This window comes from Phacochoerus africanus, chromosome 12 (genome assembly GCF_016906955.1).
Source record: "Phacochoerus africanus isolate WHEZ1 chromosome 12, ROS_Pafr_v1, whole genome shotgun sequence".
Lineage (NCBI taxonomy): Eukaryota > Metazoa > Chordata > Mammalia > Artiodactyla > Suidae > Phacochoerus > Phacochoerus africanus.
Window position 1 is genome coordinate 69,803,644 of NC_062555.1, and position 24,949 is coordinate 69,828,592.

A 24,949-nucleotide genomic window follows, 5' to 3' on the forward strand; every position below is an offset into this window, starting at 1 on the left:
AGGTCACATCCTGAGGTGCTGGGGTCAGGACATCAGCATATGAATTATTGGGAAGGGACACGATCCAGGCAAGACCACAGCTGTAGCCCGAGCCTGCAGAAAGGTTCATGGCGAAAGACCCTCCTCTGAATTCTTGCTGCCACTCACTCAGGTTATGGGCTGCCTGTCAGCCACAGAGGGCAGGGGGACCAGGAGGAAGACGGCCTCTGAGAAATTATACTCTCAGTGACAAGAGAGTATTCTGAGCCAGTGACTGGAGAGAGGGAGGTTATGGAATATAGGCTTTTAGGTGATTTGGGATGTTAAGGTTAGCGCGTGTATTAATGGGATTCTCGGCTGTTTTATGTTCTTGGATCCAACTCCCAGGAAAATTCTAGCCAGAGATGACTGTTGCACGAATTTGTGCGGCCAAGGCCAGCTTAATGCACTGCACCTGCTCATCTGACTTTGGCAGCTGAACTTACCCCATTTATTTCGTAATAAACAAATGAAAATGCTACTGGGCACTGCCGTAGCTAAATGACATTGCACTGCAATTGGGGTTGGATTTAAATACCAAGCATCGCCTTTGGCAAAAACCATTCTGCCCTGCCAACGGTAACTGATCTCCATTAATTCGGTTAGTTCCTTGCCACAATAACATGAACCATGGCAGGCTCGTTTGGTGTTAATCTGAGTGAAATAGGCAGTTTTACAGCCAATCCTCATTAAAATTTAGCATCAATTAATGTGCAATTATAGCCTGTTAACCAAAATTGAAAGCACATCACAGAGATGGAAATTGCCTTTTCAGCTTCGTTTATGACTGGTTTTGGGGTGCTTTATTGAAAGAAGAATTACCAAAAGAGGACTTTAATTGTCAATGAAATGTTTTCCTTGGTTCCTGTGTGCATTCCTACATTCCAGCAAGGTTAAGAAGCCATTAAGCTAAACCTCTAGGCCTTAGTAGACAACCCCAGGGGCAGCCAAGGGTTTCAGTACTCTCTGCTCTACGTCCAAAGCAGTAACCCGTCCTCCATCAGGACCCTGGGTCCCTCCACTGAGGCCACTGCACAGGGCAATCCAAGGAGAGGGGAAATACGCACCAAAGCACAATGGGAGAGCCACGTTTCCTTGTCTCACAACCCTAAGAATACACCACAACTTCTTTCTTTTCACTCAGTATGGGAAGTAGGGCTCTTCACCAAGACGGCAGCCTCTGTATCCTGGCTCTCCATCATCTGCAGGCCAAGGAGAATGAATTGCAGGCTTTCTGGGAATAGGCACATCATTCATGTGCCCCAATTCTCATCTAAGCTCTGTCCCCTGTAGCAAGGCAGCTCCCCCAAAGCTGTGTGTCCACCCTGTGTTATTTTAAACATAGACACACACATTTTCACTATGGGTGTATTATCACTAACTTCAACATTCCCTAAAAGTCACCAAAAGAACCAAATGACAGGTGTTCTCCTTTTTTGAGGTATAGCTGAGGGACAACATTTTATTAGTTTCAGGTGTAGACCATAATGATTCAGTAGTTTTATAGATCACCCGCCATTTAAAGGTATTACAGAAGTAACAGGAGTATTTCCCTGTGCTCTATCATAAATCCCAGTTGTTTATTTTATACATAGGAGTTTGTCTCTCTTAATCCCCTACCTCTATCTTGCCCCTCCCCTCCTTCCTCTCCCCACTGGTAACCACTAGTGGGTTCTCTACAGCTGTGAGCCTGTTTCTGTTTTGTTATATACAGTCATTTGTTTTGTGAAGATTTCAATAACTGTCATTTAGAAAGCATTTTATAGTTCACTTTTCCACTTAGTTTTTGACTTCCACGGCAGTCCTGTCCCTTAGCAATGCAGTCATAGTAACCACTTTTGCACATTTAGGGAACTGAAGCCCAGGGGGGTTAATTTGTTTGCCCACATTCCCAGAGCTCATGAGTGCCTGTGAAATGAGGCCTGAGCTGGAGTTTTCTATCTCCAAATGCCATATCCTCCCTACTGTCACTTCATCTGTGGCTGCATCATTTGCAAAAGTGAAAGTCGGAGGCCCTTTCCATTACATGCCATCTGGTATCCTTCCTCCTAAGATTCGTGAAGTCGGCTGGAAAACGTCAACTCTGGAGTCCGAATTTGCACTTGAGCATTCTGGATTTGAGAAAGTTGTTACCCTTGGAGACTCCTTGTTTTTTGCTTTGTTTGTTTTTCTTTTAATGGCCACACTTGTGGCATGTGGAAGTTCCTGGGCTAGAGGTTGAATTGGAGCTGCAGCAAGCCTATCCCACAGCAACATGGGATCTGACCTCTGCTGCAGCTCACGGCCATGCCAGATCCTTAACCCACTAAGCGAGGCCAGGGATCGAACCCACATCCTCATGGATACTATGTCAGGTTCTTAACCTGCTGAGCCACAGCAGGAACTCCCTAGTTTTGGTGGGTTTTTTGTTTGGGTTTTTTTTTTCTTTTAATGATTACCGTCTTGCAGAGTGTTCTGAGCTAAGAATTAAATAGATAATAAAATGAGCACCTATAAAGTACACAGCAGAATGTCTGACTCACAGTAGGTCTTGTAGGTAGTACGAGTATCTGTGCCGTCAGAAGAGAGGCTGTGCTCTCTATAAGCACATCAGGGCAGCTCTGATCCTCACCTGTTCTTTTTTGCCTTGAAAAAGTGGGTTAAAACTTGGAGTCGGGTTTGATGCTCATTTTCAGTGATATTTCAAGAGTGATCAAGTCTCCTCTCCAACACTTGCCGCTTCCTTCATACATATCTGTGTCTGTAAATTTTTTTGTAAGCGTACTAAGGTCCCTGGGCAGACTGGATACACGGGGTTTTTTTTATTCTTTCCATTTTTTAAAGTTTTATCGACGTATGGTTGAGTTACAAGGCTGTGACGATTTCTGTGATTCAGGTATACATGTACACACATCCATTCTCTCTCAGATTCTTTTCCCACACAGATTATCACGGAATATTGGCTAGAGTTCTATGTGCTGTACAGCAGGTTCCCATTCAGGGTATGCTTTTATAAATAGAATTTCTCGGGGGTTGAGAATAACCCATTCGGTCACACTGTAGTTTTCTGCAGCCCTTTGAAAGGTACAGAGAGGTTGAAACTGGTCCATAGCATATCCAGTTTATCTCCATAAAGAGAAGGGGGGGAGGACTGAAGACTCATCCTCCTTTCTCACCCGGTGCTTCTCTCTCCGGACCTCGTGACTCTTCTTTAATGAATGCAAATCCAAATTCTAGAAGTTACCTCTGCCCTTCCTTCTAGGTCTTCCTAGCGGAGTTCAAGAAAACCAATCAATTTTTCGCAATAAAAGCCTTAAAGAAAGACGTGGTTTTGATGGATGACGACGTGGAGTGCACCATGATAGAGAAGAGAGTTCTCTCCCTGGCCTGGGAGCATCCGTTCCTAACACACATGTTCTGTACATTCCAGACCAAGGTAAGGCCTCCGCCCAACTTTCCTCCACCTCGCAGCCAGTTACCCGGAGCCCTCGTCTGGGGATGGGGCATCCCATGTGTGCTCTTTTGGCCTTTGAGTCCATTTCCCATCCGTCCAAACACATTTCTTCGCCTCTAAACACCGCTGAAGTATAACTTAGACGTTTGTAATGTAGTGGGTTGGAAAAGGGCTTTCCTTCTGGATTTGTCTGACGCTTGTGTGTTTGAAAGTGCTCCACCTTCTATAACAAGGATGCTAAGCAGCCCGTGACTGGCTTCGCATAGCAGTGCTTTGTGAGAGGGGGAAAGGGAGGCCTCTGTTTTGTTCATCTCCCATACATGTATGCGAGGAAAAACAGATCAAAACTTATGTGCGCTGTTATTTTCCTTCATGAGGCCAGATGGAGCACTTCCTCTAGAGCGGGCTTTATCAGCAAGGCCCTGAGCAGCGGGGTAAAGGGTGAATTTTGTCCGACGTCTCTCTTCCGTTCTCACAGAATTCTCCTCATGATCTCCATTTTCCTTTCAAAAAAAACAGTCATTTTTTTGACTCAAAAGTTACTCAGGATCACTTTAGAAAATTTGGAAAGTGCTTCTATGCTCAGAGAAGAAAATCATGTGTAATTCCACCGCTTGGGTGTATGTATCCTCTGTTAATAACTTAGGAGTTTATCCTATATCTTCCCCCCCTAGGTTTTTAAAAGTAAAAATTACCACCTGCCATAAACACCTAGTGCTCTGTAACTCGCGCTGCGAACACTCTATGCACTTCTTCACACCTGTGGATGTTGTTCTGCAATGTGATTTAGCTCATTAGACTGTCTCCACACTTTGTTTCTGGTTTAAATAACACTGAAATGAACGTCCTTCTAGATCAGTCGTCCTACACAGACGCCGATTTTCTCTTTTCATTTTCCTGTTCTCCTTGACCCTACCCCCACTGTACGTAACTCATTCTGGAATAATAAGCAGACCCATGAGTGGCATGTGATCAAAGCCCAAAGAACATGAAGAGTTTTTTCTCTCGCTCCATTTCAGGCCGAAACGATAATTTACTACCTCAGTTTAGGTATCAGAGGACCTCTTAGCTGCCTCCAACCATAATTTAGTGGAGAAACTCTGGGAATCGGCCAGAAAAGGGGGACTGTCACTTAGGGATTTCATCCCTCCTTCCTCAGCTCCCCGCAGGTTCTCTACAAGGGTTTAATGAAGGAATAAATGAATACATATCCTTAGCTAAAATAGAGAAATGAGACCATGAAAAAGCACTCGATGATCATATACTGTTTTCAAAGCATTGTTAAGGATCCAGAAATACCATTCCTGGCACAGGGAATTCCGTACTCTAAGGAGGCACGAATGATGCTTCTAACAGTGGTGAGTACTGTCGGATCGCAGGATGCAGACGCTCAGCACCAGAGCTGAGAAAAACGAGGAATCAGAGTGTAAACAGGCAGAAGGGGTCTAGGGCAGCTGAGATGTGGGGGCCCCAGGAAGGCATGAAGGAAGAAGGGGATTATGAAAAGCTGTTTAAGAGAAAGGAAGTTTCTCCTCTGCAGCAGGAAGGAGTTTGGAATTTCTGAGAATGAGCGCTAGAGAGATTTCCCGCTAGGAATTTCCCCTCACAGTCTCTGTTCTAGATTTGCTGTGCACCCTGGCGGCTCCGACAATCTCACGTTTCCTCTTAAAATATGGTGAGCTTTTATCAAAATGCTAACTATTCCTCGGACCAGGCTACTCGTGCATTATGTAATCAACCTTCACCTGGCACCTTTCCTTGATGTTCTTGTATACTCATTTGTATGATTGTTTTCCTATCTTACATAGAAGGCTGTTAAGAATCTCACTTTCTAGAAAATAACTATATTCCCTTCTCTGATGGTCAATGAGAGCTCGGGTCGTGTTTGCTTCTTTCCCTGTTATAGGAAATGCTCTTCAGAGTCCAAGGCTTTGTAGTGTTTTACCAAAACCAGAGGAGCAGATGCATGAGGAAAAGGGTCAGAATGAACACCTCACATGTAAAAAGACCATCGCACTACTTAGACTTCAAGGATTTGAGTCCTTTTAGAAATAAGATGGAGGGGAGGGAGCCAGAGCTGATGTTGCATTTTCTGAAAGACCCTGAGTTGGTTTGAGATGTTGGCTTTTCAGATTTTATTCATTTTGATTGAGGCGTAGTTGTTGTACTGTGTTACATGTCACAGGTGTGCAATATAGCGATTCACAGTTTTAAAGGTTATACTCCGTTTATAGTTATTATAAAACATTGGCTAGATTCCCCGTGTTGTGCAGTATATCCTTGTATCTTATTTTACACCTAATAGTCCTGATTTCTTATTCAAACCTTCAATGTCAAACAGAATAACCACATGCCACAGGTGAGTACAAAAAGCAATTTATGTGAATGATGATTTCCTCTGGGTAACTTTGTAATCAACTGGGAAAGCACCTTCTGGATTATTTTTTCTGCTTGCTTATTTTTTAGAATCTGGCTTAATGTATATGACAAGAATTCAAAGCAGCCTGTGACTTGCTTAACAAAGCAAAGATTGCTTTGGCTATTTGGGGTCATTTGTGGTCTCATGGAAATTTTAAGATCATTTGTTCTAGTTTTGTGAAAACTGTCATGGGTATTGTGGTAGGTATGGCACTCGATCTGTGGGTTGTTTTCATATGAACATTTTAACGATATTAATTTTTCTAATCCATGAACACAGGATTTCCACTTTTTTGTGTTACCTTCAATTTCTTAATGTCTTTTAGTTTTCAGAATATAGGTCTTTCATCTCTTTAAATGTATTCCTAGGCATTTTATTCTTTTTTGACACAATTGTAAATGGGATTGCTTTCTTTCTTCCTCTTTCTGATAGTTCGTTATTAATATATAGAAATGCATCACTTTGCCGTACAGCCTACATTGATGGGACAAAAGAAAGAAATGCAGCACATTTGTGCATATCTGTTTTTCCCCCTTCAGCTTTACGGAATTGATTAACTCCAGCAGTTTTCTTCATGGTGCCCTTGGGGTTTCCTATGGATAATGCCATGTCACCTTCCTTTCTAGTTTGGATGGCCTCCCTTTTCTCGTCTGGTTGCTATGTCTAGCACTTCCAATACGACGCTGAATTTAAGTGGTGAGAGTGAGCATCTTTTTCTTGTTCCTGATCTTAGAAAAAGAGCTTTCAGCTTTTCACCATGGAATTTGTTGTTAGCTCTGGGTTGGTCTTAGATGGCCTTTATCATGCTGAGGCGTATTCCCTCTATACCTAATTTGATGAGAGTTTTGATCATGAATGATGTTGAATTTTGTCAAGTGCTTTTTCTGTATCTATTGAGATATGATTTTAGCCCTTCATTTTGTTAATATAAGGTATCATGTTGATTAATTTGCAGGTATTGAACCATCCTTCCATCTCTGGGATAAATCCCACTTGATCATGGTATATGATTCTTTTAATATTTTGTTCAATTTTGTTTGCTTATATTTTGTTGAGATTTTTACATCTATATTCATTTGCAATATCGGCCTGTAATTTTTGTGTTGTGTCTTTGTCTATTTTGGTATCGTAATGCTGGCCTTATAGAATGAGTTGAGTCATTCCTTCCTCTTCAGTTTTTGGAAGAGTTTGAGAAGGATAGGTGTTAACTCTTTTTTTATATATATTTGGCAGAATTCCTCTGTGAAGCAATCTGGTTCTAGACTTTTGTTTGTTGAGGTCTTTTTGTTGTTTATTGAGTTTTTTTAATTACTGATTGTGTCGTCACTGATTATCTGTCTGTTCATGTTTTATATCTTTCTATATCCCTTCACTACTCTTGTAGTTGATCTTACTACTTTTGTCTTTTAGCCTTCACACTAGCTTTTTAAGTGCTATTCCACAGCCTTTCCTATATATTTGTCTTTAGCAGTGAGATATTTTTTCTTTTATGTATTTTCGTATTTCTAGTTATGGCCTTTTCAAGTCCCAAAAATGTTAAAGGGTCTTCGTAAAGGCCAGTTTAGTGGTAATGAACTATGTTATTTTCTTGTCTGGGAAACTCTTGATCTCTCCTGTAAACTTGCCAGTTAGAGTATTCTTGGTTTAAAGGATTGTTGGGGGGGGGGTTGTTTTTTGTTTTTGTTTTTTTCCCTTTCAGAACTTTAAATATCATGCCACTGCCTCTGGCCTGCAAAGTTGTTGGTGAAAATTCACCTGATAGTCTTAGAAGGGTTCCCTTGTATGTGGCTAATTGCTTTTTCCTCTTGCTGCTTTTACTGTTCTTTAATTTTTGCCATTTTTAATTACAATGTGTATTACTGTGGATCACTTTGCATTCATTTTGTCTGGGACTCTCTGTGCTTCCTGGACCTGGATGTCTGCTTCCTTCCCCAAGCTAGGGCTTCTTCATCCCTTCTCCCTTCTTCTCCTGGGATCCCTATGAGGCAAATGTTAGTAGACTTGATGTTATCCCAGATATAAACTATCATTTTAATTTTTCTTTTTGCTCTTCTACTTGGGTGATTTCCACTATTTTGCTAATCCATTCTTCTATAGCATCTAATCTGCTGTTGCTTCCCTGTAGTTGTTATTTTAGCCTTCATTGCTGATTGGTTCTTTGTTTTCTGACTCTCTGTTAAAGTTCCCATTGCGATCCTTCATTCTTCCCCCGAGTTCAGTGTCTTCATGACTATTATTTCGAACTCTTAAATGGGGTAAGCTACTTATCTTTATTTCATTAAGATAAAATCCTAGGAAAAATCCTATTCTTTCATTTGGAACATATTCCTCTGTTGCCCCGTTTTGTCTTTCTGGTTTGTTTCTATGAAATAGGAAAAAACAAACAAACAAAAACCCAGATGCCTCTCCTTGTTTTAAAGATGGCTTTGTGTAAGAAGCATCCCCTGTGTGAGCTGGGCAGCGTTGGCAAGCTGGCTGGAGCAGGTAGGGGCTGGGGGCTTCTGTAGCATGCCAACCTGGGCTTCCTTGACAGGAAGGCTGGATCAAGAGTGGATAAGGGCCAAAGAGGTCCCTGGGAAGGGCATCCTGTGGCCAACCTGGCAGAACGGCGGGAGCAGAATAAGGCAGAGGCCTTGGGAGACACCACGCCAAGGCCACCCTGGCTGTAGCTGGTGTGGGTCTGTGGCGCGCTGCAGTGGCCGTGGCAGGTGGCTACAGTGTTCGGTTGTCCCCATCTACACACAGCACCCCGGCCCTGGAGAGAAGTCCAGCAGTTCCTAACGCATTTGACAGGTGCCTCAGGTTAGTAAATGGATTTGCTCCACACAGAGTCTAAGTGCGCTTTAAATCACTGGGCGCCATGGTGGGCAGGTCTCTGCACAGGCCTCTGAGTGGTACCCTCCCTCCTGCACATCACTGAGTCAGAGGTGGTTCCTGTGGATGCTGGGCTTCGGTCCCTCAGTTTCTTGTGCACAAGCTCTTCCGTCATCCCTGAGTTCTTCAGGAGGAATTGCTTTTAGTGTGTCCAGGGGAGGAATCTTTTAATTGTGCCAACAAATTAAAATCTACTAGAAACAAATTAATCATAAAATCTTAAAAATACACTTCGCAAGTTACTTTACAGGATCACTGTAAAATTAATTCAACAAATGGTTTTGTGGACCTATTTATAAGCATTATGCCCCAAAAAATAGACAAAACTCTAAAACTATATGGGGATTAATAGTAAACAATGTCCTTTTCCTACCCGATTCTAAGTAGTAAATTGAAAAAGAAAAAGTTTTAGCTTAGAAGAATAGTATTCTGCTTTCTTGGTTTTAACATACCATTAGTACTTAGATGCTCTGTTTCCTTGATACACAAAATTATTTTAAAAACTAGAAGCCATCTCCCAATTTTAGAATTGTTTCAATGTGAATTAACATGGCTAGTAACAGGGTCAGAAAATAATAATGTCTTTAAGGGATGGAAGTGTTCTTCTCTTAAAGGAGTGAGATATTAAGGGATTCACAGCAAGTATGACAGTTCCATCATCTATTGCATGGGGTCTCCATCCTCAAAGGTACTCTTCAGTCTAACATGGCTGCTGGAGTCCAGCCCTCACAGCCACATTCTATGGGGGAAGAGAAAAAAGGATAGAACCACTCCACGCCAGCTTAGTCTTTATAAAAACACTTTTCCAAAAGGCTCACACACAAAAACAAAACTGCTGCTTACCTCTCTGTGACTATTATAGCTGCAAGGAAAGCTGGAAAGTTGAATCTTTAAGATGAGCACATTGTCATCCAGAATGATTTTTTTTTTCTTTTACTAAAAAAGGCATGCAAACAGCCATCCTTGCTTCAGCATCTATTTTGAGAGCCTATTTTGTGCCAGATAGTTTCCTAAGGACCTAATTTATCTTATTTAATTCTGTTAACCCCAATGAAGTAAATGTTATCATTCCGTTCTACCCAGGAGAAAACTAAGGCTAAGAAAGGTGAACCTTGCCTTAAAGCCACTCAGCTAGAAACTGGGAACAGTGTTCCATCTCACCCTGTCTTTGTGCAGATAAGGGCCACTAGTAAGACACTGAGTATCTTAGTGACATGGCCTCTCTGTGGTAATTAATGTTCACCTACAGGGGAGAAAAAAAAACATGGAAAAATAGTTTTCCTCTCTTTCAATTATGCTAGAGTCAAAATTCAACAACTCAAGTACCCAATGTTTCTCTATCTCTGATAACACTGGGGGAAATAAGAGTTTGGAAAGTGCTAAAGCACAAATTCAACTGAGTGAATTGAGAGTTCTGATTGTCTTTTTAAAAAACAATTCATAAATTGAGCAGCATCCTGTCTAGCAAAGAGAAGGCTCTGAGAAGCTATATGAAATGGAAGATTGTTATAGGCTGAAAGCGGGAGCAAGAAGGAAAAAGTAGACTGTTTCAGGCAGAGTCACCTACTTTCGGGGGATGAAAGGGTCTACCAAATGGATATCCTCCTCACTCATCCTGATCAGGAAGTTCCAGGCTGACTGGTTAAGATTACATTCCTGGGAAGGTTGGAAGGACAGTTAGGTTAAGTATTAGGTCTTGGTTTGGAGACAGGGTGGGGGTGGGGTGGGAGGTGCTTAGCACAAGTGATTGCATTTGAATCACTTTTTTAAAAAATCACCTCCCTCTTTGGATCGGGCCCTCAGTTTACTTGGGAGATGTGCTCAAAATTGAAGGCATTAGCACTGCTCCCAGCTACCGTGCGAAAATTCTCCTGGTTTTTGATGATCCTTTAGGTGGTATTCACGGGTCAGGATGGTTTTTTGTTTTTACTGAATCTGGGGTGTTTGCAGGTCACAGGGTTCAGGGTTACAATTTTTAAGTCAGTCATTCTCTTCATTCCTTTTTTGAAATTCCAGCCTTAAGGAGGAGATCATTTACTTGGTGGTCGGTGACTGTGAACATGCATGCAAAGCCTTTGCAAGAGCACAGCAGTCCAGGGCAACTACTAGGAACTTTGAATAGTAGGATACCTCCCACTGATCTGGAGTGCTCTTCCGCCCCAAGTCCCAAACCAATCAAAATCAAATAAGTCAAAGACAGAACCCCTTGAGAGAGTCACCTTTTTAAGCCAAGGAGCTTGTTCAGTATTTTATGTAACCGAGCTTCAGCTTCCTCAGAAGTGTTATCTTGGCTAGTAAAGTAAGGCCCTGCCCGAGGAAGGGGCAGTTATCCTTGCCTTGTGCCCCTTCCTTGCATGGAGCTGGATGCAAAGGTCCCCAGGTGCGGGGCTGTCAGCCCTTGAGAGGAACACAGACCCGGGGTCTCTAACATCGTGGACAGATGAGAGTTTTTGATGACAAACTTAGCAGCCTAAAAAGATTAGACTCCCAAGCAATGGCCTGAGCGCACGCACGGATGACGGTGGTGTCCTTCCAGGCCAAGGTCAGAGGAAAGGAAAGGCAGTGAAGGAGAGAGGGTTACATGTTTAGGTTCCCAGCAGTTTACCTTGACACCGGCTGCTCCTCTGCCCAGTAAACGTGATCCTGAGTCTTCAGTGGGTGTACAGGGCCTGATGTCAGGTGGGGACGCCTTCAGGGGTGGGAAATACACCCCAGGGTCAAGTTCCCGCACTTTGGCTCCCATCTGGTTAGTGAGGAGCATCTGGCAAAACCCCTTCCAAGGAGACCCAAGGGCAGGCTTTGTTCACAGGGATTCCAAATGAGAGAGGTGAGAGAAAAGTGGAAACGGTAGTTGGGCGAGTCGCAGCCAGTTACGTGAGGGAAAGAACCCCCACGGTCTAATCCAGGTTTCAAGTGTATAGCAAAACCACAGACACAACGAGCAGGGTTAGACTCTAATAGCTACAAAGATACAAACAGAACTTTGTCTAATCACCTTTTTTTAAACCAAAGGTAATCACAGCAAACCTAATTTGTTTACATTAAACTTGGCCTGATTAATTACACAAATGCAGCAAGAAGAGTGATTGACCATATATGCTCTTCTAAAGACTGCTTTGGAGTTCTCATCGTGCCTCAGTGGTTAACGAATCCGACTAGGAACCATGAGGTTGCAGGTTCGATCCCTGGCCTTGCTCAGTGGGTTAAGGAGCCGGCGTTGCCTTGAGCTGTGGTGTAGGTCGCAGATGCGGCTCAGATCCCGAGTGGCTGTGGCTGTGGCGTAGGCTAGTGGCTACAGCTCCGATTAGATCCCCAGCCTGGGAACCTCCATATGCCGTGGGAGTGGCCCAAGAAATGGCAAAAAGACAAAAAACAAAACAAAACAAAACAAAACAAAACTGCTTTGCTGGAGAGGAACCTCAGATGGACTGTTTAAAGCTTCTGAGGCCGGAAGACAGACCCAAGTCTCACAATACCTATAAGTTTGGGTGAATTCCTCTCTCCTTGAGCTCTAAAAATAGACTGAAATTCCTGAGCCTACCAGGAAGTCACCTCCTTTCTCACTCACCTGGTAAGCTTCCAAGACCCTTGGTACAAGAGTACCAGTCCCATTTTTCCTAGAGGCCTCATGGCCTCCCTAAAGTCAACCTTAGTTATTTCAAGCTGTCTGGTCACATCTGAGCCTATACACACGTATCTCACATACAACATTCCAAAGCCTTGGTGACCTAACCAGTGTATCCACTTGTGTCCATTATAAGAACAGGTTCTCACTGAACTTATGTGACTAACTCCTTTGCCATAAAAAGAATACTCAAGAATTTCTGAATTCCGGAGGAATCAGAGAGAAAAAGGAAGTGTTTCACCTCTGTTTACCAAAGTCTACTTTACCAAACTGGAATTCAGATAACGTAAAAGAAATCTCAAATCTGGAGAAACAAAACGTTCAAGTACCAGCCGCGTTTCAAAGACGACATAAAAATTATAATCATCTCCCTCGGTTCATCTGGTCCCGTCTTATTCTTGTGCTGCTTCAGTCCCGTTTTTTTCCATCAGTTCTGGAAATTTTCACCCCATTCCATTGTATGACCTTAAAGTTATCAGAAACCTGCGTTTGCTAGAGCACTTTTCATGAATCTCTTCAAAAATGAAGCACTTTTGACAAAATACTTTTGCAAAAGCACCTGAAATAATAACTCTCTGTAAATGACAAAAACTTAAAAATTTTGAATGACTATAGTTAAAGAGCTGATGAAAGTTTATGTGATAAGAAAAGGTAGTTATTTCTATGATTTATATGTATATTTTGTTTGTTTTGTTTTGCCTTTTTAGGGCCACACCTGTGGCATATGGAGGTTCCCAGGCTAGGGGTCTAATCAGAGCTGTAGCCAACGGCCTACACCAGAGCCACAGCAAGGCCAGATACGAGGTGCATCTGCAACCTACACCACAGCTCATGGCAACGCCAGATCCTTAACCCACTGAGCGAGGCCAGGGATCGAACCCACAACTTCGTGGTTCCTAGTCGGATTCTTTTCCGCTGTGCCACGATGGGAACTCCTATGATTTATATTTTAAGATAGTAACTGGAATTATGATTATAACAGGACATATCAATTTTGAGAACACGTATATCTACATAAATATGACAGAAAGGGGGCTTAGTATGACTTTATTTGACAGTGCTTCCCGTGCAATCTAATAAATAAACCTTGTGAGTGTACTATCTCTTTTTATAAGGAGAGAAAACAAATCTTTTGAAATCTTCCAGGGGCCCTCTGGAAAATATCAAGGTTGGTTTGAGGTCAGAAGACATCATTTAGAATTTGATGTGGGGGAAGTTTGTCAAAAACTTTGAAAGGTTTAAAAATACTTAGTGAAATAGGATTATAGGTCACTATGAAATAACAGTTACCCATTTAACCAAAGTGACAAATTGAAGATTTCGCAGGAAAGTACAGAAAGTTAAATAACTGGGTTTTTTTAATCTTAGCTTATTAATAGAAAAGATTCAGTTTTAACGAATCGAAGACCTTGTCAAGATAATGGGAATCATAGGAAGTTATTTTGAAAATTCTTTCACAGTCTGTTAACAGAAGTAGACAAATAGTCCAAAAGAACTTTTCCTTTTAAGAAACAGAAAACCAGTTCTAATTTTGACTGAAACTTTTTTTTTACTTAAATTCATTGCAATCCATTGCAATCATAGCTAGCTTGACTATGCATAAAATTCAGCTCCCAAGACCCTTGGTACAAGAGTACCAGTCCCATTTTTCCTAGAGGCCTCATGGCCTCCCTAAAGTCAACCTTAGTTGACTTTTTTTTTTTTCCCACAAATCTACAATTTTTTCCCCTGTGTTTTCCCCATTCTGAAATAACCACTCTCACTTTAGGACAAAATTACTTTCTTCTTCCTCATCAAAAATACATCTCTATTCCTCATATCTTCTTTTTGTTTGTTTTTTGTCTTTTCTAGGGCTGCACCCACAGCATATGGAGGTTCCCAGGCTAGGGGTCTAATCACAGCTGTAGCCACCAGCCTACACCACAGCCACAGCAACACCTGAGATCTGAGCAGCACCTGAGACCTACATCACAGCTCATGGCAAAACCGGGTCCTTAACCCACTGAGCAAGGCCAGGGATCAAAGCCACAACCTCATGGTTCCTAGTTGGATTCATTAACCACTGAGCCACAACGGGAACTCCCTTCATACCTTCTTTTGGCAAAATCACACATCTTACTTTCCTTGCCTACGGACATGTTCCCCTTATTATTTCTAATAGCCTAATTAAAAATATTAGAATGTTTAATCCTAAAAACCCTTAATTTTTAGTGAAAATAAAGAAGTAAACAATTGTAGTTTCAGGTTGCCACAAATTTTTGAGGAAACTGTTAATCTACCTAAAATCTTTTATCCCAATGCATATTTAGACTATTAACAAAAAAAAAAAAACCTTCATGAGACATTAGACAAAGTCTGCCATCACCCCATGCTATTTTTCTTGCTGCAAAACTTGGTAACAGAGACATGAATTTATTTGACCAAAAAAAAAAAACAGGTAGAATAAAGTACATTTGCATTCTTTGTAATGCTAATAATTCTGAGCATCTATTTACTTTAATTAATCCAACAAACTTCAACTAGCTTTTTTTTTTACCAAATATTCTCAGCTCATGTGAGATCAAGACATATTCAAGTGTTTTTGTTGTTTTTTTTTTTACAGACATACCTTTTCTTACTGCACGTCACAAAATACTGTATTTTTTATGAATGAAAATTTTGTTGCAACCTTGCATTCAGCAAGTCTGTTGAGGCCATTTTTCCAACAGCATTTGTTCACTTCATGTCTGTCCCATTTTGTTAATTTTCACAATATTTTAAACTTTTTCATTATTATTTTATTTGTTATGGTGGCCTATTATCTTTGCTATGGTGGCCTATAATTCGTGATCTTTGATGGTACTATTGCAATTGTCTTGGGGCACCACAAGCCATGCTTATATAAGATAGCGGATTTATCGGATAAGTGTTGTGTGTGCTCTGATTGCTCCAGCAACCAACCGCATTTCTCTCTCTTCAGGCCTCCCTAGTCTGTGAGACACAGTGTTGAAAGTAAGCCAGTTAATAACTGTACAGTGGCCTCTAAGTGTTTAGTGAAAGGAAGAGTCACACATCTCTCACTTTAAATCAAAAGCTAGAAATGATGAAGCTTGGTGAGGAAGGCACAGTGAAAGCTAAGACAGGTTAAAAGCTAGGCCTCTTGCACCAACCATTAGCCAAGGCCTGAATGCAAAGGAACAGTTCTTGAAGGAAATTAAAGGTGCTTCTCCCGTGAACACAAGAATAAGAAAATGAAACCGCCTCATTGCTGATAGGGAGAAGATTTTAACAGTCCGGATAGCTCGTCAGCCACAAGATTCCCTTAAGCCAAAGCTTAATCCAGAGCAAGGCCCTGCTCTCTTCGACTCTGTGAAGGCTGAGAGAGGGCCAGAAGCTATAGAAGAAAAGTCTGAACTAGCAGAGGCTGGATCATGAGGTTCAAGAAAAGAAGCCATCTTTCTAACATAAAACTGAAAGCTGATGCAGCAGACACTGATGTAAAAGCTGCAGCAAATTATCCAGAAATCTACTAAGATCATGAATGAAAGTAGCTACAGTAAACAACCGATTTTTCATGTGAATGAAACAGGCTTCTATCGGAAGAACATGCCATCTAGGACTTTCATAGCTAAAGAGAAGTCAGGGCCTGGTTCAAAGGACAGGCTGACTCTCTTGTTAGGGGCTGACGAGCCTGGTAACTTGAGGTTGAAGCCAACGCTCATTTGCCATCTGAAAGGGATAGGGACCCTTAAGAATTATACTAAATCTACCCTGCCTGTGCTCTATCAGGGCAACTACAAGGCCTGGATGACAGCACCTCTGTTTACAACATGAGTTACTAAACATGTCAAGTTCACTGGTGCGATCTATTGCTCAGAAAGAGATTCCTTTGAAAATATGCTTGCTCACTGACAATGCCCCTGGTCACCCAAGAGCCCTGATGGAGAAGCACAATGAGATTAGTGTTGTTTTCATTCCTGCTAGCACAATCTCCATTCTGCAGCCCCTGGGTGTGATTTCAGCTTTCAAGTCTTATCGCTTAAGAAATACATTTTGTAAGGCTACATCTGCCATAGATGGTGATGCCTCCAGTGGATCTGGGCAAACTAAATTCGGTAAGCAAAAGTAAGCCTTCTGGAAAGGACCCACCATTGCAGACAGACGCCCCTTAAGAACATTTGTGATTTGTGGGAAGAACATTAACAGCAGTTTGAAGGAAGTTGATTCCAACCTCAAGGATGACTTTCAGGCGTTTGGGACTGCACTGGAGGAAGCAGCCGCAGATGTGATGAAAATAGAAAGAGAGCCGGAATTAGAAGTCAACCCTGAACATGTGACTGAATTGCTGCGATCTCATGATAAGACTTTAATGGGAGAGGAATTACTTCTATGGATGAGCAAAAAAAGTGGTTTCTTTTTTCTTTTTATTGTTACTTCCCCAGTACACTTTTTTTTCTACTGTACAGCATGGTGACCCAGTTCCACATATGTGTATACATTCTTTTTCTCCCATTATCATAAGTGACTAGACAGTGCTACACAGCAGGATCTCATTGCTAGTCCACTGCAAAGGCAGTAGTTTGCTTCTATTAACCTCAAGCTCCTGATCCATCCCACTCCTTCCCCCTCGGCAACCACAAGTCTATTCTCCAAGTCCATGATTTTCTTTTTTTGTGGAAAGGTTCATTTGTCCCGTATATTAGATTCCACATATAAGTGATATTATATGGTATTTGTCTTTCTCTTTCTGACTTATTTCACTCAGAATGAGAGTCTCTGGTTCCATTCATGTTGCTGCAAATGGCATTATTTTGTTCTTTTTATGGCTGAGTAGTATTCCATTGTGTATATATACCACATCTTCCTAATCCAATCCTCTGTCGATGGACATTTGGGTTGTTTCCATGTCTTGGCTATTATGAATAGAGCTGAAGTGAACATGCAGGTGCATGTGTCTTTTTTAAGGAAAGTTTTGTCCAGATATATGTCCAAGAGTGGGACTGCTGGATCATATGGTAGTTCTATATATAGTTTTCTAAGGTACCTCCATACTGTTTTCCATAGTGGTTGTACCAGCTTACATTCCCACCAACAGTGCAGGAGGGTTCCCTTTTCTCCACACCCCCTCCAGCACTTGTCATTTGTGGACTTAATGATGGCCATTCTTACTGGTATGAATGGTAGTTTTGATTTGCATTTCTCTAATAATCATGGATGTTGAGCCTTTTTTCATGTTCTTATTGGCTATCTGTACATCTTCCTTGGAGAAATGTCTATTCAGGTCTTTCGCCTGTTTTTCAACTGGGTTGTTGGCTTTTTTGCTGTTGGGTTGGGCAAGTTGCTTGTATATTTTAGAGATTAAGCCCTTGTCAGTTGCATCATTTGACACTATTTTCTCCCATTCTGTAAGTTGTCTTTTTGTTTTCTTTTTGGTTTCCTTTGCGGTGCAAAAGCTTGTCGGTTTGATTGGGTCCCATTGGTTTATTTTTTCTTTTTCTTTTTGCTTTTTTTTTCTGTTGCTTTGTGAGACTGACCTGAGAAAACATTTTAAGGCTGATGTCAGAGAATGTTTTGCCTGTGTTCTCTTCCAGGAGTTTGATGGCGTCTTGTCTTACATTTAAGTCTTTAAGCCATTTTGAGTTTATTTTTGTGCATGGTGTGAGGGTGTGTTCCAGTTTCGTTGATTTACATGCAGCTGTCCAGGTTTCCCAGCAATATTTGCTGAAAAGACTGTCTTTTCCCCATTTTATGTTTTTGCCTCCTTTGTCAAAGATTAATTGACCATAGGTGTCTGGATTTATTTCTGGGTTCTCTATTCTGTTCCATTGGTCTGTATGTCTGTTTTGGTACCAGTACCACACTGTCTTGATGATTGTGGCTTTGTAATATTCCCTGAAGTCTGAGAGATTATGCCTCCTGCTTGGTTTTTGTTCCTTAGGATTGCTTTTGCAATTCTGGGTCTTTTGTGATTCCATATAAATTTTTGGATTGTTCTAGTTCTGTGAAAAATGTTGTGGGTAATTAGATAGGGATTGCATTGAATCTGTAGATTGCTTTGGGTAGTATGGCCATTTTTATAATATTAATTTTTCCAACCCAGGAGCATGGAATATCTTTCCATTTCTTTACATCTTCTTTAATTTCCTTGATTAATGTTCCATAGTTCTCAGCCTATAAGTCTTATCTCCTTGGTCAGGTGTATTCCCAGGTATTTGATTTTTGGCATGCAATTTGAAAAGGTATTGTGTTTTTGTATTCCTTTTCTAATATTTCATTGTGAGTATACAGAAATGCGACTGATTTCTGAATGTTGATCTTACTTATATCCTGCTATTTTGTTGAATTTGTTAATCAGTTCAAATAGTTTTTGGGTTGAGTCCTTAGGGTTTTCTATATACAGTATCATGTCATCTGCATACAGTGACAGTTTTACCTCTTCTCTTCCTGTTTAGATGCCTTTTATTTCTTTTGTTTGTCTGACTGCTGTAGCTAGGACTTCCAGTACTATGTTGAATGACAGTGGTGAGAGTGGGCATCCTTGTCTTGTTCCAGATGTTAGTGGGAAGGCTTTCAGCTTTTCTCCATTGAGTATTATATTTGCTGTGGGTTTGTTGTAAATGGCTTTTATTGCGTTGAGGTATGTTCTCTCTGTACCCACTCTGGTAAGAGTTTTTATCATGGATGGATGTTGGACTTTGTCAAATGCTTTCTCTGCATCTACCAAGATGATCGTGTGGTTTTTGACTTTTCTTTTGTTAATGTGGTGGATGACGATTGGTTTGCATATGCTGAACCATCCTTGGGCACCTGGGATGAATCCTACCTGGTTGTGGTGTATGATCTTTTTTATATGTTGTTGGATTCAGTTGGCTAAAATTTTGTGGACAATTTTTTCATCTATATTCATCAAAGGTATTGGCCTATAGTTTTCTTTTCTGGTGGTATCTTTGTCTGGTTTTGGAATTAGGGTGATAGTGGCATCATAGAATGTCTTTGGAAGTGTTCCTTCTTCAACCTTTTGAAAATGTTTAAGGAGGATGGGTATAAGTTCCTTTTGTATGTTTGGTAGAACTCACCCGTGAAGCCATCTGGTCCTGGACTTTTGTTTGTAGAGAGTGTTTTTATGGCATATTCAATTTCATTTCTAGTGACTGGTCTGTTCAGTTGATCTATTTCTTCTTGATTCAGTTTTGGCAGGCTGTAAGTCTCTAGAAAGTTGTCCATTTCTTCTAGGTTGTCAAATTTGTTAGCATACAATTATTCATAGTATTCTCTCATGGTTTTTTTGCATTTCTGTAGTATCGGTTGTGACTTCTCCCTTTTCATATTTTGTTTGGGTTTTTTCTCTCCTCTTCTTGGTCAGTCTGGTTTCTTGATTTAGAATCTACTTCTCGTAAAGTTGCTGTGAGGATTGTGGAAATGACAACCAAACATCTAGAATATTATATAAACTTGGTTGATAAAGCAGTGGCAGGGTTTGGGAGGACTGAACAATTTTGCAAGAAGTTCTGTGGATAAAATGCTATCAAATAGCATTGCCTGCAGTGGAACAATCATTCATGAAAGAAAGGGTCCATCAATAGAGGAGACTTCATTGTTGCCTTATTTTAAGAAATTACCATGACTAAACCCACCTCTAGCAACCACTACCTGTTTAGTCAGCAGCCACCAACAGTGAGGTGAGACCCTCCACCAGCAAAAAGATTATGACTTGATGAAGGCTCAGATGATGGTTAGCATTTTTCAGCAATCAAGTATTTTTCATTAAGGTACATACATTTTTAAGGCATAATGCTATTGAACACTTAATAGCCTAAAGTATAGTATAAAAAATAACCTTTATATGCACTAGGAAACCAAAATATTCATGATTTGCTTTAATGTGATATTGTGGTGGTCTACAACTGAACCCACAAAATCACTGAGGTACGCCTGTGTATTTCTGGGAGTTTCACAAATACTTAATTCAAGTAAATGCTTAATCATCTTCAAATCAATTAAGTAGAGCTCTTTTACAATTTTAGTAATACTATGAGGGGGTGAAAATACCATACACATACAACACTAATGCACAGACTCACATAAACCTACAGACAGGTGCAAACAGAATTTATAGCTTTCGTTTTAAAATTACTACCGTGAATCAGGTACAATAACATGAAAGTCCCTGCTTATCAAAGAAGCTGGATCGAAGTTGTTTACCTGGTAGAGGGAATAAGTTCAGGTTACCTGCTCAGATGGCTAAAGCTTTTTACTGATGTTTGCGGGGAAGACACTTAAAAGATTTTTTTATTCACCTAAGTTTCAAATGACCCTTCCCCCTTTCATTTTCCTTCTGATAAGAATTATCTCCCTAAAGTTTATATGGCATTGACATCTCAAAGGCACAGCGCTAGAATGCAAGTTCCTCCACGGACTTTGGTTTCCTACAGCCAGATTTTTTATAAATCCATATGTGTGTTTTTTTGAGATAAATATGGGAGGTTGGGGGTTGGTACAAGGACTAGTTAGATTTTGAACTGCCTCTAGAGCTGAGTTTCTCATTTTGCAAAATGTGTCAGATAATGCCAGTGGCTCCCAATTTCTCAAAGAATTGGGTTGCAGCCTAAATGATGTCATAGGCTGATCCAGCCCCTCCAACTCGACACTCCTCAATTCGCTTTTTTCTTTTATATCAGGGAGAGGGTGGAAATCAAAAGATTTCTGTGTTCTAGATTTAGAGCTGTTTGCCTTTGGAATGTTTTAGTAACTCCTCCCACAAAGGCTTTAGGTGTTTCATTCCGTCTGAGGTGTACACAGTTTTATTTTGGCTGAGAGGAAGAGGCCATAAAATTCCTAGGAGGCTCTGACTATCAGCTTCTAATTTCTAACCAACTTCTTACCACAGAGCACCAAAAACAACAACAACAACAACAAAGACCACCCTGTAAATATCTTGCCAGTTTTCAGTTGGGACAAGCAGTAACTATTTCTTGCGGTATGGAACACCCCTCGGACTTAAGGGGCACCCCCAAAATGGGTACAAAAGTTGTCATATTTTCCTCTCTATTCCATGTACTGCAGGGGCCGCAGAAGTGCTAACTCTGGTAGGAATCCCATCCTTGCTGGCTTTTGCCAGTTCCCCTGAGATCCCCCTGCAGGTTCTGGAGTGAGTCCACCAGAAAAAAAGTTAATGTTTCATGAATTTTAAGTCTGCCTTAGCTGCTTAAGGGAATAATGTAGCAGTTTAGCAGTAAATCCCTCCCCATCACGACGGTCCTGGGAGGGGCCCCTGAGCGGGGCCCCTGGGGCGGCCCACCTTTGAAGGTAGTTGTAAGGGGGGCTGGTGGTGGATTTTTATTTATGCTCTTGTGGTCTCTTTATAGAGTAGAAAGACAATTTAGACCAGATTGCTAGGATAAGTATTCTAATAAAGGAGGGCAGAGGGGAGCAGCAGGAATTCTGTCATGTCCATCTTAGCATCTGTTTTAGGTACTTCTTGTACCGTTAATTTTTCATTAGCCTCTTGCAACAAATTCTTCGATGCAGCTACGCTGGCATCTTGAAGGCTTTCAAAGGCTTGTGTGTGCCAGTTAAAACAGGTGTCCCCATTCCGTTTGATTTGGGAGCCCTTCCTTTCCAAAGTACTTCTTAAAAATCTCAACTTACTGGAACTTTCCTCAGAATGGCCACTGTAATTTCCCCGAGGGCTGATAGAGCTTGGTAGGACCCTTAGCCACAAAGGTAGTTCAGCCATATTTCTGACCAGCCATATTTGGGGGGCCCCCCAACCTGACAGTTACCAAGCTAAGTCCTTAGGACCCACAACAACAATCTTAAGTTCTCTTTAGCAAGATTTTGGCCATTTTTGTAGGTATCTACAGCTTCTGGAATTACAGTTCTTAGATAAATAGCAAGTGGCATGCTTAACTCTTTAGAATTTACAGGTCTCATTTTTTTTCTGGCTAAGCCTTTTGGGTCACTCAGAGCAGGTGCATGCCCAAGAGGGCAGTGCTGCGGGGCTGGGGGTGGTATGGTGTTTTACAGTGGACCTCACCTGTGTCGGCAGGTGACCTTGTGTCGCTCTAACCCATCCCATGACTAGCTTCTCCTCATACAGGAGGCTCTGGGTTGGATGCTAAGTGCTTTACTGGCTTTTAAATGCTCAATCCACACCCACCTTTTTTCTTCTTCTGAAGTTCCCATTAACAACACAACACAACACAACCAAACGGGCACCTTAGCACACCAGCACAACCAAGAGATGTCCCGACAGCCTGGCCAAGGCAGAGACCTCACGCATCACCAACGGCTCCCAACATGGAGCTTGGGACTGGGGGAGGGGCTGAACCAGCAAAACCCCAAAGAATGAGGCCTGGAGCCCGATTCCAGACCAGTGGGGAACCACCGCCGCCCCCAGCAGGTCCCAGCATGGAACCTGAGGACAGACAAATGGGGGACTGAGGACCCAACCACCAGCAGGCCCCCGCGTGGAACCAGGGATGCCAGTCAAATGGGGACTGCAAAGCCGATTAAATTAGACCAGTTTAATTTACACAAAGAGCAGAGCTCAAAGCCGAGGGGAGCTTTAACCAGAGCCCTTGCAACAGCCAGAAAAAGGAACTTAAAGCATTCTTACCTGTGTTTCCAATTGTCCCCAAAGCCATCAGAAGTTCTCTCTGGGTCCCGTCGCCGTCACCAAATCTGTTGAAACACATAATGGACCTGAGTAAATGAGAAGCTCTGATGGTTCTTATTGGATGAGTCATGATTGGGGAGCATCCCCGCTGGCAGGGAGCTCAGAGGGGCTCTGTGCCGTGGGAACCAGGAGCAGGCGGTGTGGGGGGCGGGGGAAGGGCAGGCTGTGTCAGGCTAGGTCACGTTCCCCTAGGGGAGGAAGGGTCTCTCCCCCAGCGCTGACCAGAAAGTTCCAGACTTTCTGCAATTAAGACTGCTTCCCTGGGGAAGGTGGAACTACAAATAGCTTAGGTATTAAGTCTCAGTTTGGTGATGTGGGTTTAGCACACGTGGCTCCATCTGGGGACTTAGAAAAAGAAAAAAAACAAAAAACAAAAACGAAAAGATGCATCTAACACTTTTTAAGGAAATGGTTTTTCCTTAGAAATGAAAGGTGGACTGTGGTCTGCCTTCACCTGTGTCTCCTCTGACCCCTGAAAACGCCCTTCTGTATCGAAATCCTTTAAGATGTGTTTTAGGTCACATGAGCACCTTTCACCTGCTCCAGCCTGAATGTGGGTGCAGGCCCACAGATTTGCAGCCCCACATGCAAAGACTGCCCAGCGGGACGGCAGGAGTTGGGATGCTCGTGTTAACTCGCATGTCTACACCACTGCACTCGATTCCCACTCTCCCCGCCTGGACCAGGCAACCCTTCTTTGTCAGTATTACTCTAAAATGTCTCTTTTTATGGGGGAGGGGGCAAGTTTCACTTTCCCTTTATAGAACACACAAGCCTTAGCTTCCGGGCTGGCCTCACCAAGGTCATTCCTCTGCTTATGATTTCAGAGCATGAGTGTTTTCCTGACACTCCCTGTGACTTTCAACAAGTCACCTAGGGTTTCTTTGTAACCTCATTCTCCCCCTTTGCCTCCAAAGGGATAACATTTTTTAAAAAAAATAGCATTTTCAGAGAAGTTTGAGTCCTTTGTGGAGAAAGTGCCATACAAACTGCAAGTTACTATTATTTGAAATACAAGAAAAACTCCTCTGGCATGGCAGTTTTTTTAAAAAAGTCTGTCATTCTAGTATTGCCGTAGTTTGGAGGCAAGATCCATCTAACACTGCCAGGAGGTTTTTAATGTTGAACATTTTATTCAGAAACCACTCGGGCTGAGGCGCTCACGAACACGTTAATCCATAAACCCTCCACTGGAGTTAGGAGTGCTGGCAGTTACCACATTTTAGCAAGGAGAAGAGAAGCCACATAAACCACATCCTCAAAAACCCTGATCCATGATCTAAGACAAGAATTCACTTGTTGTGCTGTCCCCATTCACAGGTAACTGATAAGTCTCTTTAAAGCATGCTGGCAGTTTTCTGATACTCAGAATGCTTGAAAATTGTCATTTCAGAAATTGCACGTCACTTTGATCGCTTTGGATGCCTTTTCTGTGCAACCAAACTGTGATTCAGATGTTAAATTCACACTTTGTCAAAAATGTAGTCAATTTACAGTAGAGGCAGGGTAAATTCCTGCTGTACTCAAACAGCTTGCTATAGGTCCTACCCCCTGCAAGACACCAGTGATAAAAGGCAGTTCATGACCAAATAGGCAGGGGTTTTTGTTTGTTTTGTCTTTTTAGGGCCTCACCTGTGGCATATGGAGGTTCCCAGGCTAGGGGTCCAATCGGAACTGCAGCTGCCAGCCTACACCACAGCTCATGGCAACGCCAGATCCTTAACCCACTGAGTGAGGTCAGGGATCGAACCTGCGTCTTCACGGATGCTAGTCAGATTTGTTTCCGCTGAGCCACGATGGGAACTCCTGTATGCAGAAATTCTTGGACAACAGGTGTTGCCTGCTGAGTCTGAGATTCCACGCACCTGCTTTTTAAGCTCACAGATATTCGCTCGCTTTTATGGGACTTGTTTCTTCAAGGCT

The 24,949-nt window shown here is 42.0% G+C and overlaps 1 protein-coding gene and 1 long non-coding RNA gene across 7 annotated transcripts in view; one reads left to right on the forward strand and one right to left on the reverse strand.

The window, feature by feature from the left end:
* The window catches only part of PRKCQ (protein kinase C theta), a 147,931-nt gene that overhangs the window by 82,377 nt on the left and 40,605 nt on the right, over positions 1-24,949 (forward strand). For all 6 annotated transcript variants that reach the window (XM_047755233.1, XM_047755236.1, XM_047755232.1 and 3 more), the window contains one exon: positions 3,260-3,433. In XM_047755233.1, coding sequence (XP_047611189.1) covers positions 3,260-3,433 — 174 coding nt within the window. The remainder of the gene's footprint in view (positions 1-3,259; positions 3,434-24,949) is intronic.
* On the reverse strand, positions 483-24,689 carry LOC125112813 (uncharacterized). Its single transcript, XR_007131263.1, has 3 exons — positions 24,659-24,689; positions 22,967-23,031; positions 483-1,220 (listed from the first exon to the last, which is right to left on the reverse strand). It is a non-coding gene; the product is annotated as an uncharacterized LOC125112813 (long non-coding RNA).